This window comes from Panulirus ornatus, chromosome 7 (assembly GCF_036320965.1).
Source record: "Panulirus ornatus isolate Po-2019 chromosome 7, ASM3632096v1, whole genome shotgun sequence".
In the NCBI taxonomy this organism is placed as follows: Eukaryota; Metazoa; Arthropoda; class Malacostraca; order Decapoda; family Palinuridae; genus Panulirus; species Panulirus ornatus.
Genome location: NC_092230.1, coordinates 1,111,786 through 1,129,973, shown reverse-complemented (window position 1 = coordinate 1,129,973; position 18,188 = coordinate 1,111,786). Strand labels below are relative to the sequence as shown.

Genomic DNA, 18,188 nt, shown 5'->3' with positions numbered 1-18,188 from the left:
TCCTTACGTGTGTACCAGTGAGATTTGCTGCTGCTAAATGCACTCAGTTTTGGCCACAAATCTTGTAGGTAGTTGCAGTGCTTCACATGACATCAGATGCCACCTGGCCATCGCAACCGAGAGATTGTATTCTTGTATATTGTCATCATGCGTAAGCTTTTAGGCTATCTTTATCTCGAATATTCAAGATCAATGTACAGTACATGGTAATGGGTACGAGGCATCCCTGTAGTGGCCTCAGTAAAGTGCTGCATCACCCAGGAAGTGTGCATAATCAAGAATTGACAAAATATACCTATGAAAGACTGGCACCATTCTGTTTAGTTGGGGTGGTGGGGAGTATAGAGAATGGATATTAAATTCATGAGAGAAAACGGCAAGGTAAAGCGCGGGAATAATGGGTAACTCTTTAGCTAAGACTTTCGCTCTGCTTGATAATGATAATAAAGAGAACGTAATAATCAGTAATGATAATGATAATAATGGTAATCGTTTTACTGAATTTTCTATAGCTGCAGGCTAAAAATACATACAAATACGCAATTTTTAGACATTCGTGAGAATATAGCTTTTTTTCATTTCTTGCTTCACTGTCAAGCATCTGCATTGAGCCCCAGTGCCGAACTTTTTTCTCCTTTCCTTCTCAGTACTTCTGTCTGTCTTCGTTGCACTTCCATATATATTCTTCATGTAACCCAGAGTCAGTAATCAAGAAAGATATTCATAGTTATGTGTCCAGTCACCTAATCTTACCCCCGGATATAAAGGAGGATAACGGAGAGTCTTTAAACTGACAGTTAGGAGACAGCGAACTGATTCTTGACGATGTTCCCTGTGGCTGGGGTGGGGCTGTCGTTGTAGCAGTCAGTACGAACTTGGGTATGATCAACTCAGTTCTCCCAAACTGCATTTTGGGTATGAAGGATCTTTGTTGGATGAGGTCCAGGTGATGATTGAAGACGGTCGGGAGGGACCAGTGTGTCGAGCGACACCTGCTATATGATGTAAGAGGAAGCGAGGATGATCATGTATGCTCTCTTCTACACTTTTTATAACAGCCGTTGCTGTGTAATGGTTGGGGAGGAAAACCAGTCAAGATCAGCATAGGTGAAACTTTAAATTCTGATAGCAGGAGTGTGGGTTACTAAGTGATGTATTACTGTAATTGAACAGGATGAAGAGGGGTTATGAAAAGTGCATAGTTAGAAATATACTACCATTCATTTTTGTCATAAGGCAGCGATTGAATAATGTGTTTATAGTATCAAGGCCAACCACTTGAAATCTGGTACAGCAATATGCTAGAGGTAGAATTGTCTCCTGTGCTTGGCGTAGAAAACCTGGCTTTTTTTTTTAAAGTTAAGTACTGATGCATTTTACGGTGTTTTATATAAATTGAATACAGTACTTTGTAAAACTTCGTCAGTTTCTTGAGTGCCAAATTGGCACAGACTAAAACTTTAGGCAGATACCAAACACTATTGTGATTATAGCTGTCATTTAGCACCCTCCCTCTCCGTACACCCGGAAAGGAAATATAAAAAAACCCTCATCCAGAAACCAACCATCCCGGAGCAGTTAGCCTCTACCCCAGCAACCAATGAGCTCTAAGTGAACATGAGACCAATATATTTAGCGAGAGTTTATGTGTCCTTAGAATTTAACTCCAGAAGGTGTTAAAGATTTTTTGGTAGGTGGATGCAGACTGAAGTTGACGGCCCCAGTCAATCTGGCCGTTGATAGGCCTTAAAACCAAACAATGAACCAAGTGACCTAGGATTCTCTCTCTCTCTCTCTCTCTCTCTCTCTCTCTCTCTCTCTCTCTCTCTCTCTCTCTCTCTCTCTCTCTCTCTCTCTCTCTCTCTCTCTCTCTCGAGGCTTCCCAAGAGACTAACCCATTCCCAGTTCGTCCATCCATCTTCACAACCTCCAATGGTTTGTCCCACAAAGTTGTGACAAACATGTTGATATTGACAAGTTGCAGGACATATCACAGAAAGTGTTCATCTGATGATCTTTGCAAAGAGAGGAGTTGGGGGATTGGAGATGACAGGATAGCTGTGCGAGAATAAGGAAACAAAAGAAAAGAAATGGGAAACAAAGTCAGATTTGAGAAAAGTGTGATTAGGGGAGTCAGATTCACAAATGAAACCATAAATGATGCTATTGTAAATATAGGTAACGAAACCATTTCCCTTGGTGTTATTGTAAAAATCATTTCCTGATATATTGTAAGCATAGAGGTTGTCTGTTTAAAAGAAAGGTTCCTAAAGGCAAATTATGTAAGGTGAGTTGTGTTGACCGTAGTAGATTATGTCATAAAGTGTTTTTTCAACAAGACAAGTTCAGGAACCATCCTGTTGAATCTCTCAATATGTATTTTGCATATCATGGACCCTTTCAGTTACTTCACTAATAATATGGTAGAAGGTGGACATATCAACCCCATGTATTGTGCTTCTTAGAAAATCTCTTTCCTAAGTCATGGTCTGTGGCCTTTCTTACGGCATTAGGCTCAAAGGTCGAAGTCAGTCCCCCACTTCGGAGGCTTGCTATCATTCAGGATTCCATGTGGGTGAGACTCACCAGATATCTCGTTAGAAGTTAGGGACTTGGTTAAGTACCTCGCCTGTTCAGGCAAGGGAAGCCCAGGCACTGGAGGCAGGAGCCTACTGCAGTTGCTGCTTGATAAATTGGTCACGGCAGCCATGATGTGGTACTCACTCTTCTCTCTTTGTCGTGATTAGTGTCACCCCTTCTGCGTAAATCAACCTTCCTAATGACCTAGACATTTTTGCTCCACCATCTCTGTAAGTTATTATCACAAATCACGCTACATCATTAACACGTGTGGAAAATTATAGCATTTATTGACTTTTTATTCATTCTTGTTAGATTTTTACTGCATCAATGAATAGTTTCAAACACATATCAGATTTCAGATGTTGAAGAAGTGGGATCTGAGTGTGGGGTTATGGAATGCATCCCCTTTCTTCCCACTCTCTAATTGATTTTGCTTTGCACACCTCTTTCCAGGGATGCATTTCCCTGTTTGAAAAAGTTACTGTCATTGAGAACTAAATTTGATAGTGCTGTTGTATGTAGCTGCCAACAAAACCAGCTGAAATTAACAAACCGAGGAGAATTCAGACACACATTAAAAGCAAAGTTAAGAAAATGGAACGCACTAGTATCATGAAAGGTTGAAAGGACTTAAACTCAATTGCTCAGATAGGAAAAGGAAGAAGATATATTGCGTGATATTTTAAGCATGGCAACATGTTGAAGGAATTACGTGATATGTAGAGACTAAAAACTTTAAAACCCGAAAAAATAATTAGATCAACAAGAATCTCTTGTAATATATCAAAAAGTTTTATTATTAATTATTCTTATTATATATGATCGCTGTTTCCCGTGTTAGCGAGGTAGAGCCAGGAAACAGACGAAGAAAGACCCCTCTAATTGTGTACAAACATATATACACACACACACACACACACACACACACACACATATATATATATATATATATATATATATATATATATATATATATATATATATATATATATATATATATATATATATATATATATTTATTTATTTATTTATTTATTCATTTATTTATTTTGCTTTGTCGCTGTCTCCCGCGTTAGCGAGGTAGCGCAAGGAAACAGACGAAAGAATGGCCCAGCCCACCCACATACAAATGTATATACATGCGTGTATATACATACATGTCCACACACGCAAATATACATACCTATACATCTCAACGTATACATATATATATATATATATATATATATATATATATATATATATATATATATATATATATATATATATATATATATAATTTTTTTTTTTTTTTTTTGTCGCTGTCTCCCGCATTTGCGAGGTAGCGCAAGGAAACAGACGAAAGAAATGGCCCAACCCACCCCCATACACATGCCTTGATTCAATCCACTGACAGCACGTCAACCCCGGTATACCACATCGCTCCAATTCACTCTATTCTTTGCCCTCCTTTCACCCTCCTGCATGTTCAGGCCCCGATCACACAAAATCTTTTTCACTCCATCTTTCCACCTCCAATTTGGTCTCCCTCTTCTCCTCGTTCCCTCCACCTCCGACACATATATCCTCTTGGTCAATCTTTCCTCACTCATTCTCTCCATGTGACCAAACCATTTCAAAACACCCTCTTCTGCTCTCTCAACCACGCTCTTTTTATTTCCACACATCTCTCTTACCCTTACGTTACTTACTCGATCAAACCACCTCACACCACACATTGTCCTCAAACATCTCATTTCCAGCACATCCAGCCTCCTGAGCACAACTCTATCCATAGTCCACGCCTCGCAACCATACAACATTATTGGAACCACTATTCCTTCAAACATACCCATTTTTGCTTTCCGAGATAATGTTCTCGACTTCCACACATTCTTCAAGGCTCCCGGAATTTTCGCCCCCTCCCCCACCCTATGATCCACTTCCACTTCCATGGTTCCATCCGCTGCCAGATCCACTCCCAGATATCTAAAACACTTCACTTCCTCCAGTTTTTCTCCATTCAAACTCACCTCCCAATTGACTTGACCCTCAACCCTACTGTACCTAATAACCTTGCTCTTATTCACATTTACTCTTAACTTTCTTCTTTCACACACTTTACCAAACTCAGTCACCAGCTTCTGCAGTTTCTCACATTAAATTTTAGGGAGAATAAAAAGATGTTCTGGAAGGAGATAAATAAAGTGCGTAAGACAAGGGAGCAAATGGGAACTTCAGTGAAGGGCGCAAATGGGGAGGTGATAGCAACTAGTGGTGATGTGAGAAGGAGATGGAGTGAGTATTTTGAAGGTTTGTTGAATGTGTTTGATGATAGAGTGGCAGATATAGGGTGTTTTGGTCGAGGTGGTGTCCAAAGTGAGAGGGTTAGGGAAAATGATTTGGTAAACAGAGAAGAGGTAGTAAAAGCTTTGCGGAAGATGAAAGCCGGCAAGGCAGCAGGTTTGGATGGTATTGCAGTGGAATTTATTAAAAAAAGGGGGTGACTGTATTGTTGACTGGTTGATAAGGTTATTTAATGTATGTATGACTCATGGTGAGGTGCCTGAGGATTGGCGGAATGCGTGCATAGTGCCATTGTACAAAGGCAAAGGGGATAAGAGTGAGTGCTCAAATTACAGAGGTATAAGTTTGTTGAGTATTACTGGTAAATTATATGGTAGGGTATTGATTGAGAGGGTGAAGGCATGTACAGAGCATAAGATTGGGGAAGAGCAGTGTGGTTTCAGAAGTGGTAGAGGATGTGTGGATCAGGTGTTTGCTTTGAAGAATGTATGTGAGACATACTTAGAAAAGCAAATGGATTTGTATGTAGCATTTATGGATCTGGAGAAGGCATATGATAGAGTTGATAGAGATGCTCTGTGGAAGGTATTAAGAATATATGGTGTGGGAGGCAAGTTGTTAGAAGCAGTGAAAAGTTTTTATCGAGGATGTAAGGCATGTGTACGTGTAGGAAGAGAGGAAAGTGATTGGTTCTCAGTGAATGTAGGTTTGCGGCAGGGGTGTGTGATGTCTCCATGGTTGTTTAATTTGTTTATGGATGGGGTTGTTAGGGAGGTAAATGCAAGAGTTTTGGAAAGAGGGGCAAGTATGAAGTCTGTTGGGGATGAGAGAGCTTGGGAAGTGAGTCAGTTGTTGTTCGCTGATGATACAGCGCTGGTGGCTGATTCATGTGAGAAACTGCAGAAGCTGGTGACTGAGTTTTGTAAAGTGTGTGAAAGAAGAAAGTTAAGAGTAAATGTGAATAAGAGCAAGGTTATTAGGTACAGTAGGGTTGAGGGTCAAGTCAATTGGGAGGTAAGTTTAAATGGAGAAAAACTGGAGGAAGTAAAGTGTTTTAGATATCTGGGAGTGGATCTGGCAGCGGATGGAACCATGGAAGCGGAAGTGGATCATAGGGTGGGGGAGGGGGCGAAAATCCTGGGAGCCTTGAAGAATGTGTGGAAGACGAGAACATTATCTCGGAAAGCAAAAATAGGTGTGTTTGAAGGAATAGTGGTTCCAACAATGTTGTATGGTTGCGAGGCGTGGGCTATGGATAGAGTTGTGCACAGGAGGATGGATGTGCTGGAAATGAGATGTTTGAGGACAATGTGTGGTGTGAGGTGGTTTGATCGTGTAAGTAACGTAAGGGTAAGAGAGATGTGTGGAAATAAAAAGAGCGTGGTTGAGAGAGCAGAAGAGGGTGTTTTGAAATGGCTTGGGCACATGGAGAGAATGAGTGAGGAAAGATTGACCAAGAGGATATATGTGTCGGAGGTGGAGGGAACGAGGAGAAGTGGGAGACCAAATTGGAGGTGGAAGGATGGAGTGAAAATGATTTTGTGTGATCGGGGCCTGAACATGCAGGAGGGTGAAAGGAGGGCAAGGAATAGAGTGAATTGGATCGATGTGGTATACCGGGGTTGACGTGCTGTCAGTGGATTGAATCAGGGCATGTGAAGCGTCTGGGGTAAACCATGGAAAGCTGTGTAGGTATGTATATTTGCGTGTGTGGACGTATGTATATACATGTGTATGGGGGTGGGTTGGGCCATTTCTTTCGTCTGTTTCCTTGCGCTACCTCGCAAATGCGGGAGACCGGCAAAAAAAAAATATATATATATATATATATATATATATATATATATATATATATATATATATATATATATATATATATATATATATTATCCCTGGGGATAGGGGATTAAGAATACTTCCCACGTATTCCCTGCGTGTCGTAGAAGGCGACTAAAAGGGGAGGGAGCGGGGGTCTGGAAATCCTCCCCTCTCATTTTTTTTCATTTTCCAAAAGAAGGAACAGAGTGGGGCCAGGTGAGGATATTCCAAAAAAGGCCCAGTCTTCTGTTCTTAACGCTACCTCGCTAACGAGGGAAATGGCGAATAGTTTAAAAAAAAGAAAAGAATATATATATATATAGAAGGCGACTAAAAGGGGAGGGAGCGGGGGTCTGGAAATCCTCCCCTCTCATTTTTTTTCATTTTCCAAAAGAAGGAACAGAGTGGGGCCAGGTGAGGATATTCCAAAAAAGGCCCAGTCTTCTGTTCTTAACGCTACCTCGCTAACGAGGGAAATGGCGAATAGTTTAAAAAAAAGAAAAGAATATATATATATATATATATATATATATATATATATATATATATATATATATATATATATATATATATATATATATATAATTCATACTGTCTGCCTTTATTCATTCCCATCGCCACCTCGCCACACATGAAATAACAACCCCTTCCCCCCTCATGTGCGCGAGGTAGCGCTAGGAAAAGACAACAAAGGCCCCATTCGTTCACACTCAGTCTCTAGCTGTCATGTAATAATGCACCGAAACCACAGCTCCCTTCCCACATCCAGACCCCACAGAACTTTCCATGGTTTACCCCTGACGCTTCACATACCCTGGTTCAATCCATTGACAGCACATCGACCCTGGTATACCACATCGTTCCAATTCACTCTATTCCTTGCACGCCTTTCACCCTCCTGCATATTCACCATTTCCTACATTAGCGAGGTCGTGTTAAGAGGACTAAGCCTTAGAGGGAACATCCTTACTTGGCCGCCTTCTCTGTTCCCTCTTTTGGAAAATTAAAAATGGGAAGGGAGGATTTCCAGCACCCCACTCCCTCGCCTTTTAGTTGCCTTTTACAAAACATGAGGAATACATGGGAATATTCTTTCTCCCCATCCTCAGAGGGGATAGGGGAGAAAGAGATTGGAGACATAGGCCTTACTTGATGTTATAAGGCTGCTTATTATGAAAAGTGAAAAATTAAGAAGCATTTATGTTAGTCTGAATGTCCATGTTTTGCTTTAACGCAATGGCATGCATGAAAGATACATATTGCTTTAGAGACCCTGTGTACCTGATCCTCCCTGTGAAGATTGGGTATAGAATTACTGATGATATATAGATGGATAGATCATTAATTTACATAAATGTTGGGAAATTTGGATGAACTGATGTTACCTTTCATTCCTTTTCAGACTAAGTATGGGGTGGTGAAGGGATGAAACCAGGCTCCAGGACTCAGACCAAGGGGCGGGGGCATCAGCAAGGGAGCAGCCTCAGGCAGCTCAAGACGCCCCCGCTCAAAAAGACTTCCACACCTAAGTTTAAAGCTAAGGTGAGTGGCTTGCAATCAAACATGAAAACAGCAGTGCCAGTCAAATTTTTCAGTACTGTAGGACACATGTCTTAGTGAAAACAGAAAAGTTAGCATTGGTACTAGATGGCTTGTTTCTATCTTTTTGCAAATATGAGGGTTTGCATATCATCATTTGAGTTGACAAGTGCAAAATTTGCTCTGTGAGATGTTGTTATATGGAGGATAGCTCAGTGCCCACACCCAAGGTCCCAGAAGTGAACTATGATTAGGCTGGCTTTTTATGGTCAACATTCTCAACATGTGCAACAGGTCAACCAAACTCTTAGCTCACCTGGTCCAACAGCAAGCCTCATCATACACTGCCTTTTGCATGCCAGCACTACACAATGACTACCTAGAATGCACTCCACAAGCCATCCTGTAGCCACTTACCAATTCTGGTAATGCTCCACCAGACCCATGCAACCCACACAGCCACTAAAAAGACAAACTACCTGGAGGTAGAGTAGCCAGCATTCACACTACATAGAATGCAAGTTCTGGAACTTTATCTTGAATGATTTTCCATCCCTTTGGTATGTTATCTTCAGCATCACAAGCTAAGCCGGCAAGAAGCATGTACTGCAAGAACATAGAGAGCAGTACATAACATAAAATTCTCTCCACAAGTAACAGACCTCAGAAAACAAAGAAAACCACTCAAATAAAACCATTCACTGTCAGCTGAGGGAGGGTCCTAGAATGGATATTGATTCTCGACAACACTATCACGATCATCGCTAGCCACTAATGTTGCCATCATTTGCCTGTCACTGCACATGGATAATACCTGTTCTTTGTAGCTCCATAGCACTGTTTAATCTTTGAATGACAGATGTCCTGCTAAAAGAAGATTGTGAAATAAAAAAACAATGTCTTGCAATGGAATAATGAAAGAAATACATGTAAAAGTAAAGTATTTATATTTATCTATTTTGCTTTGTCACTGTCTCCTACATTAGCGAGGTAGCGCAAGGAAACAGACAAAAGAATGGCCCAACCCACCTGCATACACATGTATATACATACACGTCCACACACGTAAATATACATACCTGTACATCTCAACGTACACATATATATACACACAGACATATACATATATACACACGTACATAATTCATACTGTCTGCCTTTATTCATTCCCGTTGCCACCCCACCACACATGAAATAACAACTCTCTCCTCCTGCATGTGTGCAATGTAGTGCTAGGAAAGGACAACAAAGGCCACATTCGTTCACACTCAGTCTCTAGCTGTCATGTATAATGCACTGAAACCACAGCTCCCTTTCCACATGCAGGCCCCACAGAACTTTCCATGGTTTACCCCAGATGCTTCACATGCCCTGGTTCAATCCATTGACAGCACGTCGACCCTGGTATATCACATTGTTCCAATTCACTCTATTCCTTGCATGCCTTTCACCCTCCTGCATGTTCAGGCCCCGATCACTCAAAATCTTTTTCACTCCATCTATCCACCTCCAATTTGGTCTCCCACTTCTCCTCATTCCGTCCACTTCTGACATATATATCCTCTTGGTCAATCTTTCCTCAAACATCTCATTTCCAGCACACCCACCCTCCCCTGCACAACTCTACCTATAGCCCACGCCTCGCAACCATATAACATTGTTGGAACCACTATTCCTTCAAACATACCCATTTTTGCTTTCCTAGATAATGTTCTCGACTTCCACACATTCTTCAACGCTCCCAGAACTTTCGCCCCCTCCCCCACCCTATGAATCACTTCCGCTTCCATGGTTCCATCCGCTGCCAAATCCACTCCCAGATATCTAAAACACTTCACTTCCTCCAGTTTTTCTCCATTCAAACTTACCTCCCAATTGACTTGTCCCTCAACCCTGCTCTACCTAATAACCTTGCTCTTATTCACATTTACTCTCAGCTTTCTTCTTTCACATACTTTACCAAACTCACTCACCAGCTATTGCAGTTTCTCACACGAATCAGCCACCAGCGCTGTATCATCAGCAAACAACTGACTCACTTCCCAAGCTCTCTCATCCGCAACAGACTGCATACTTGCCCCTCTTTCCAAAACACTTGCATTCACCTCCCTAACAACCCCATCCATAAACAGATTAAACAACCATTGAGACATCACACACCCCTGCCACAAACCAACATTCACTGAGAATCAATCACTTTCCTCTCATCCTACACATACACATGCCTTACATCCTCGATAAAAACTTTTCACTGCTTCTAACAACTTGCCCCCACACCATATATTCTTAATACCTTCCACAGAGCATCTCCATCAACTCTTTCATATGCCTTCTCCAGATCCATAAATGCTACATACAAATCCATTTGCTTTTCTGAATATTTCTCACATACATTCTCCAAAGCAAACACCTAATCCACACATTCTCTACCACTTCTGAAACCACACTGCTCTTCCCCAATCTGATGCTCTGTACATGCCTTCACCCTCTCAGTCAATACCCTCCCATATAATTTCCCAGGAATACTCAAAAAACTTATACCTCTGTAATTTGAGCACTCACTTTTATCCCCTCTGCCTTTGTGCAATGGCACTATGCAAGCATTCTGCCAATCCTCAGGTCTCTTACCATGAATCATACATACATTAGATAACCTTACCAACCAGTCAACAATTCAGTCACCCCCTTTATCAGTAAATTCCACTGCAATACCATCCAAACCCGCTGCCTTGCCGGCTTTCATCTTCTACAAAGCTTTTACTACCTCTTCTCTGTTTACCAAATCATTCTCCCTAACCCCTCTCACTTTGCACACCACCTCGACCAAAACACCCTATATCTGCCACTCTATCATCAAACACATTCAACAAGCCTTCAAAATACTCACTCCATCTCCTCACATCACCACTACTTGTTTTCACCTCCCCATTTGCCCCCTTCACTGAAGTTCCCATTTGTTCTCTTGTCTTACACACTTTATTTACCTCCTTCCAAAACATCTTTTTATTCTCCCTAAAATATAATGATACTCTCTCACCCCAACTCTCATTTGCCCTCTTTTTCATCTCTTGCACCTTTTTCTTGACCTCCTACCTCTTTCTTTTATACATCTCCCAGTCCTTTGCATTATTTCCCTGCAAATATCATACAAATGCCTCTCTCTTCTATTTCACTAATAATCTTACTTCTTCATCCCACCACTCACTACCCTTTCTAATCTGCCCACCTCCCACGCTTCTCATGCCACAAGCATCTTTTGTGCAAGCCATCACTGCTTCCCTAAATACATCCCATTCCTCCCCCACTCCCCTTACGTCCTTTGTTCTCACCTTTTCCCATTCTGTGCTCAGTCTCCCCTGGTACTTCCTCACACAAGTCTCCTTCCCAAGCTCATTTACCCTCACCACTCTCTTCACCCCAACATTCTTCTTTTCTGAAAACCTCTGCAAATCTTCACCTTTGCCTCCACAAGATAATGATCGGACATCCCTCCAGTTGCACCTCTCAGCACATTAACATCCAAAAGTCTTCCTTTCATGTGCTTATCAATTAACACGCAATCTAATAACACTCTCTGGCCATCTCTTCAACTTACATATGTATACTTATGTATATCTCTCTTTTTAAACCAGGTATTCCCAATCACCAGTCCTTTTTCAGCACATAAATCTACAAGCTCTTCACCATTTCCATTTACAACACTGAACACCCCATGCACACCAATTATTTCCTCAACTGCCACATTACTCACCTTTGTATTCAAATCACCCATCACTATAACCTGGTCTCGTGCATTAAAACTACTAGCACACAGACTCAACTGCTTCCAAAACACTGAAAAATTGAGCTAACTTATACAGCTGTGGTATAATGCTGAAGATGACGTTTAGATCCCCGAAGAAGTAGTGAAGAAATGAAGGAGGGATTTGGAGGTTGTGTTGTAAGCAGATTATCTGTTTTCCATTATACAATGAAAACAGTTCATGTAAAAGCAAAGGATATGTACAAAAACTAAGCCAGTATATTCTATACATCAATATCATTATCTTTAAGTTAATTGTAAATAAGGTTCACCAAGGAATGGTGAAGGAAGGGTTTAGAAGGGTGTGTGCCATTCAAATTTTCTGTTTCCCATTATAAGATGAGAGAAATATATGCAACTACAATAGTAGGAAACAAGTGAGATTTAGAAGAAGATATGTTGATGAAAGTTGTTTTTGAATCATTGAATTTAACCAGTTCCCTGCTATCCTATTCATGAGGTTGCACAAATCAAAATTGAGAGAGGAAATGTGTTCAATGTAAGAAAAAGAATGAGCAACACAGTGAGGAAGGGAAATAGAGTGAGTTAGAGCATGTAGAGAGAGGACATCAACTTAAGAATGAATAGGGTTGGAGGAAGAAGAAAGACCATTTATAAAGAGAAGAAAGAGATTAGTTGATAGTACTGAACCATGGGGTACATCACTTCTGATAGTTAGAGAGAGGACTTACTTCAGTAATAACTATTACAATGGCACAGATCTATGTAGCTCATTATTTATCTACCTCTGTGTCAGCTAGACTGAATTCTGATCTAATTCATATATGGTAGATCAGATGCATGGAGCCTCTAGATAACTCATACACATCCCCAACCCATATTAAGTGTACCAAAGAAATGATGAACTTCCACACTAATATGCATACTTCTTATTGTTTTGCTTTAGATACCAAGTTGATTTGTCACATGAAATTGAAGCCTCCATTCATATCTCCACCTTTAATTACCAAACAAATTAACTGCACTCACACATAAATTTTTTTTGTAGCATCTTCTTCTGAAGTACGTCCATCCCCATCCAGACCTCCCACTGTACAAATCCATCTGTTTTGAAGTCTGCCTCATCTTACTTTTCATTTCCAAATGCAAAAATCATTTTTCACACTTTTTTTGGTGTTGGAAAAACATGTGTGCTGGAATATGCTTGGCAACCCATGCACTCCTGTTGCCAGCTTTTTTCTTAGCTAGTCATGTCTAATAACAAAGTCAGCTCGTTTGTGAAGTACAGCATGAGGGAAGAGGATTAATTAGGTCATAAGGAATAGTGCTTTTAACTTATCTAATGATCAGTAGAAAATAAGTTACTAGTCAAGGAGAAAGTGCGACTACCCATTTCTTGATATTTTTCTGTCATGCATGGGAAAGATCATAAGGGATGAGTCTCCCCAGTTCATGAATTCAAGCACAGAAAGAAGGCTGTATTGCAAACTTTATTTTCTATTAAAACATTATGATTGATACAGGCTTAACTTCAGAATTATTTCTCAAATGTTTCAAGTATTCTACTTGAGTTGTAGATACAAAGGTATGGAAATGGTTAGTAATGCAAATTTTTGGAGAAGATATTACATAAGCAGCATTAATGTGACTGAGGGGAATGGTATTTGTGTTAATGATTGATGAAAACTTTATCAGTGAAGTGTATAGAAAACTAAGAATGCATATTCCTTAATGTTTAATGCTGATACATGTCTATTGAAATAGATTTATGCAATTAATGTGTTTAGGAAAGATTCTGCATTTGCTGCTTTCCATTGAATTCCTAATGAAGTTAACTGCCTATAGCTTTATTTTTCTTCTCATAAGTTTACACAGTATCATAATGCTTTAAGTGATCTTTTTTATGGTTTTTCCCCAGTGATGTCCAATTTATTCACATGTAAATCCTGTATCATAGTATAAATGTTTTTGATGGGTTTCTAGTTAGTGAAGGAAGTTGGAACACTGATGTTGGTATATTGGTGATGGATATTAATTTCTTCAATTTTTCAGGTAACCAAAAAGGAAAGTACAGGAGTCATCACAAGTTCCTGTCGGAGGAACAGTGGAGGTAGAGCTCAGAGGAAACATTCTTCATCTACTTCCTGTAGTGAGTCTTCACCAAAGGGTTCTGCTGGGGTTTCACCACGAGGTCATTCCACAAAGTGTAGCAGCCAGTCTCCTGGTAGGGCACCTACACATAACTCTCCAAGTGGCAAGGCATCTGCAAAATCCCCTGCTCAAAGGTCTCCAGGCAGATCCCCTTCACGAGTTGCCTTTGATGGTGCCAAAATAGCAGGAAAAGGAGCTAAACCTTCCACAAAGTCAGAGAGTGATAATCCTAAACCTTCTAAAATTCCTGACAACTCAAGCAGCCAGAGGTCCAAATTGGTATCGGATAAACAGGAAATGACCAAAGTAGGGAAAGATGCCTCCTCGGAAGGAAACAGATCAACCTCACATAGTGCCAAACATCCACTGTTTGACAAAGGGAAAAAGTCCACATTGAGTGGAAAGTCCAGACAGAATTCTGAGTCTAGATATGACAGTAATTCAAAGTCAGGAGACGAGAAAGAGGAGAGTGATAAGGATGGCAAGAAAAAGGGAAAGCAAGTAAAGATTAATTGTTCTGAAAAACAAGAAAATGACAAAGTGAAGAAGAAAGGGAAACAAGTGTGTGAGAAAAAAGAGGAGACAAATATAAAAGAGGAAATTAGTAGAGTGATGAAAAATAAAGTTAAGAAAATTGATGAGAAAGGGGAGAAGGATAAAGAAGTGAAAAAGAAGATCAAGAAAATTGTGGAAGAAAAGGAAGGGTTTGAGAATGATAGAAAATGGAAAGACGATTATGATAAGGATGTAAAGAAGAAAGGCGATAAAGATACAAGAATGAAAGAAGAAGGGGATAAAGATGTTAAAAGAAAAGAAGGATATGATAAAGGTGGAAAAAAGGAAGAAGCTGATAAAGATGTGAAAAAGAAGGAGGACACTGAAAAAGATTCAAAAAAGAAAATAGAAGGTAATAATAATGCAAAAATAAAAGATGAAATGGATAAAGATGCAAAAAAGAAAGTGGAAGGTGATAAAGATGCAAAACAGAAGCAGGAAGATGAGAGAGATAGTAAAAGGAAAGAGGAAGCTGATAAAAATGCAAAAAAGAAAGTGGAAAGTGATAAAGAAATAAAAAAGAAAGAGGAAGGTACCAAAGAACCAAGGAAATCAGACTTTGAAAGGGAAGAAAAAAAGATTTTGGATTTTGAAAAAGAGGCAAGACAGAAAGATGACTCTAATAAAGATGGTAAAACAAAACTGAAGAAATCTCAGGATGAGAAAGAGGAGAGTGATAGGGAAGGGAAAAGGGGAAAGAGAACAGATGAAAATGAAGAAACTGTTAAAGAAAGCAAAGAGTTAAAGAAAATAGTTGACACTGGAGGTGTTGAAAAAGCAGAAAAAGAACTTCTAAATGGCACAAAAGATAGCCAACCTAGTGGTAAAAGCACCTCAAAAGAAAAACTGGATAAAATGGTGCTTAAGAATGAAACCAAAGAAATCAGTGAGGATGGTAGTTCTTCCACAAGTAAACCAAAGAAGAAAGGTATTGTGAGGAAGGTTGTTGTAGATAATGAAGGGGAAAGTAATGTAGCTTATTCAAAAGAGATTAGTATTAAAGATGATAAAGAAAAGAAAGCTTCGTCTCTATTGAAGAAAGAAAATGGAGTATTCAACAGTGATACGAAAGGAAGTAAAGGTAAGCCTATATATTCATCACCACAACAGGTGCCAGTGCCTAAAAAAAGAGGGAGACCTAAAGGTAGTAAAAATAAAAGAAAAAATGATGGCTTGCCCCCTGCTAGATCTAAAAAAGATAGAAATAAAACTGAGAAGAGACAGAGCTCAAAACCAAACACCAAAACTAAGAAAGAAAGAAGTGTATTTTCTTTTTCAGAAAGTGATGGGGAAAAGGATGAAAAACCACTTAAGAGGAAAAAGAAGATTATAAAATCCAGTAATAAAGGTAACAGTGAGAGAGATTTGAAGGATGAGGAGGATAATTCTACCTCAGACAATATATCGTCGGATGAAGACACACAAGACTCAATTCAAGGCATCCGCAAAGGAAAGCTTTGTGGAAACAGATCTGAATGTCCAAAGAAAGTTGTAATTGGGGGTAATATATACAAGTTAAAAAAGGAGACTACAAAGTCCCGGGTACAACATAAGAAGGCAGTCAAATCACTTCACAGAAAAAAAGTGAAGAAGCAAACTTCTGAATCATCAGAGACTGAAGAAGACAGTGAAGACAAGAAGTTATCCAAAGCAAAAATGAGTAAGATTGCAAAAGTAAGATCTGATGATAGTGAAAGTAGTGAAAATGAGCAGGCAAAAAAATCAAAGCCCTCACCAAAAAGAATAATATGTAGTCATGAGGAAACAAGTGATGAAGAAATAAGTGATGATGATGAAGACTGGAAAACTGCAAATGAACGTAGAAGACAGGTTAGAAATTTGAAGAAGAGAAAAGGTTGTGGGAGTAAAAGGCTAAAGAAAAAAGCATTGCAAGATAAACTGATTTTGAAAAGTGATGAGGAAAAGAATGATGAATCAGAAGAGGAGGAGGAAGAAGGTGAAGATGATGGAGATTATGAAGAAAATATGAAACAGGACAGAAGAGGACAGGGAGGTAATAAGAAGGGAACTACTAAAGACAAGAAAATAAGTTCAAGTCAAAAACAGACTAAAGAAAAGTTAACTCCAAAAACTAGCCTTAAATCGGAATCATCATCAGAGGAAAATGATGAGGATGATCAAGATGTTATTAAGAATACAAGAAAGAAAAAGTCATACAAAAATTCTGCTGGTAAAGTTTTGAAGAAGTCTTCCAAAGGAGATTCCAAAGCAACCTTAAAGAAAACCAAAAAAGTAACCTTTGTCAAGAAAGATTGTAGAAGCAAAGATGATACTTCAGAAGTTGATGAGAGTGACAAAGAAAGTGATAGTGAATATGAAGCAAATACAAGAACAAAGAAATCAGGAAAAAGCATCCTGAAAACCAAAAAACATATATCAAAGACAAAGAAAAGGGAAGAAAATGCAGCACCTCCCCGGAGAGCTGCTCGCATGGCCAGTCTCAATGCACGAGCCATGATGCATTGTATGAATGAAGATGCCAGAATTCCTTTACCTTCCCTGCCTCCTTCCACATCCAAAAATGAAAGTATAACTCTTGCTCTTAGAGACCAAGTAAGTCATGACAGTAATTCAGAAGAAGATTCTGATGAAGATGATAGAGACTACGACACTGATGATGATAGACATGGGAAACGACGCAAAAACATAAAAAGAAAAAATGAAGAGGAAACAGAAAAGAAAGTTAAAAAGAAACGTAAAAGGCGCAGAGGAGAGTTAGATGTACACATGGATATGCGTGATATGGTTGTCACAAAACGAATGGCCAGTTTGAATGCTTCTGCAATCATGGCTGCAAGTTACTCCAGTGAATCACGAAAAAGAACCCCAACATCAGCAGCAGCAGCCGCAGCATCAACCAGTTCCTCAGCTGAAAGTGAAATAACAAATGTTGATATTAAACGGAAAATATCTGTCAAATCCACTAAGGCTCGTAACACAACAACCAGTAGTGTGATCACAGTTGAGGAGACAACAAAGAAGGTAAAGAAGGCTCAAGGAAGTCGTGAAACAGAAGTAGAAGAACACATTATAGTTAAAAAGAAAGTGAAACGGCAAAATGGTACAGATACTGATAGAGAAGATGGAGATGGAACAGATAACTCAGAATTGGCCACTGATATTGCATCCAGGAGTTCAGAAGAGCCTAAAAGTGTTGTTGAAGAATCTACTTGCACTTATATTACTACTCAGACACCTACATCTCCTCAGACTGTCACCATCTCAGGTGAAAGTACTTACTGCATCACTTCAAGTGATGGCAAAACTACAACGGTGGTTAAGCAAGTTCAGCGTAAAACAACTACCACTGGTTGTTCTACTACTTCAGCTCCTCCCACTGCTTACATTCCACCTACACATCATGTACAGGTAAGAGTTATGCATAGGACCTAAGAGATAGATAGCATCTGATTGTATTGCATCCTGTTATACCATTTCTTTGCATTCAAATTGGTATAGTTATTTAAGATAT

At 39.6% G+C, this 18,188-nt stretch overlaps 1 protein-coding gene across 12 annotated transcripts in view; it reads left to right on the top strand.

Annotated features, from left to right (window-relative positions):
- LOC139749360 (uncharacterized) overlaps positions 1–18,188 on the top strand; it is a 512,783-nt gene that overhangs the window by 409,919 nt on the left and 84,676 nt on the right. For all 12 annotated transcript variants that reach the window (XM_071663109.1, XM_071663101.1, XM_071663103.1 and 9 more), the window contains 2 exons: positions 8,090–8,229; positions 14,042–18,085. In XM_071663109.1, the coding sequence (XP_071519210.1) occupies positions 8,113–8,229; positions 14,042–18,085 (4,161 nt within the window). In that variant the 5' untranslated portion in view covers positions 8,090–8,112. The remainder of the gene's footprint in view (positions 1–8,089; positions 8,230–14,041; positions 18,086–18,188) is intronic.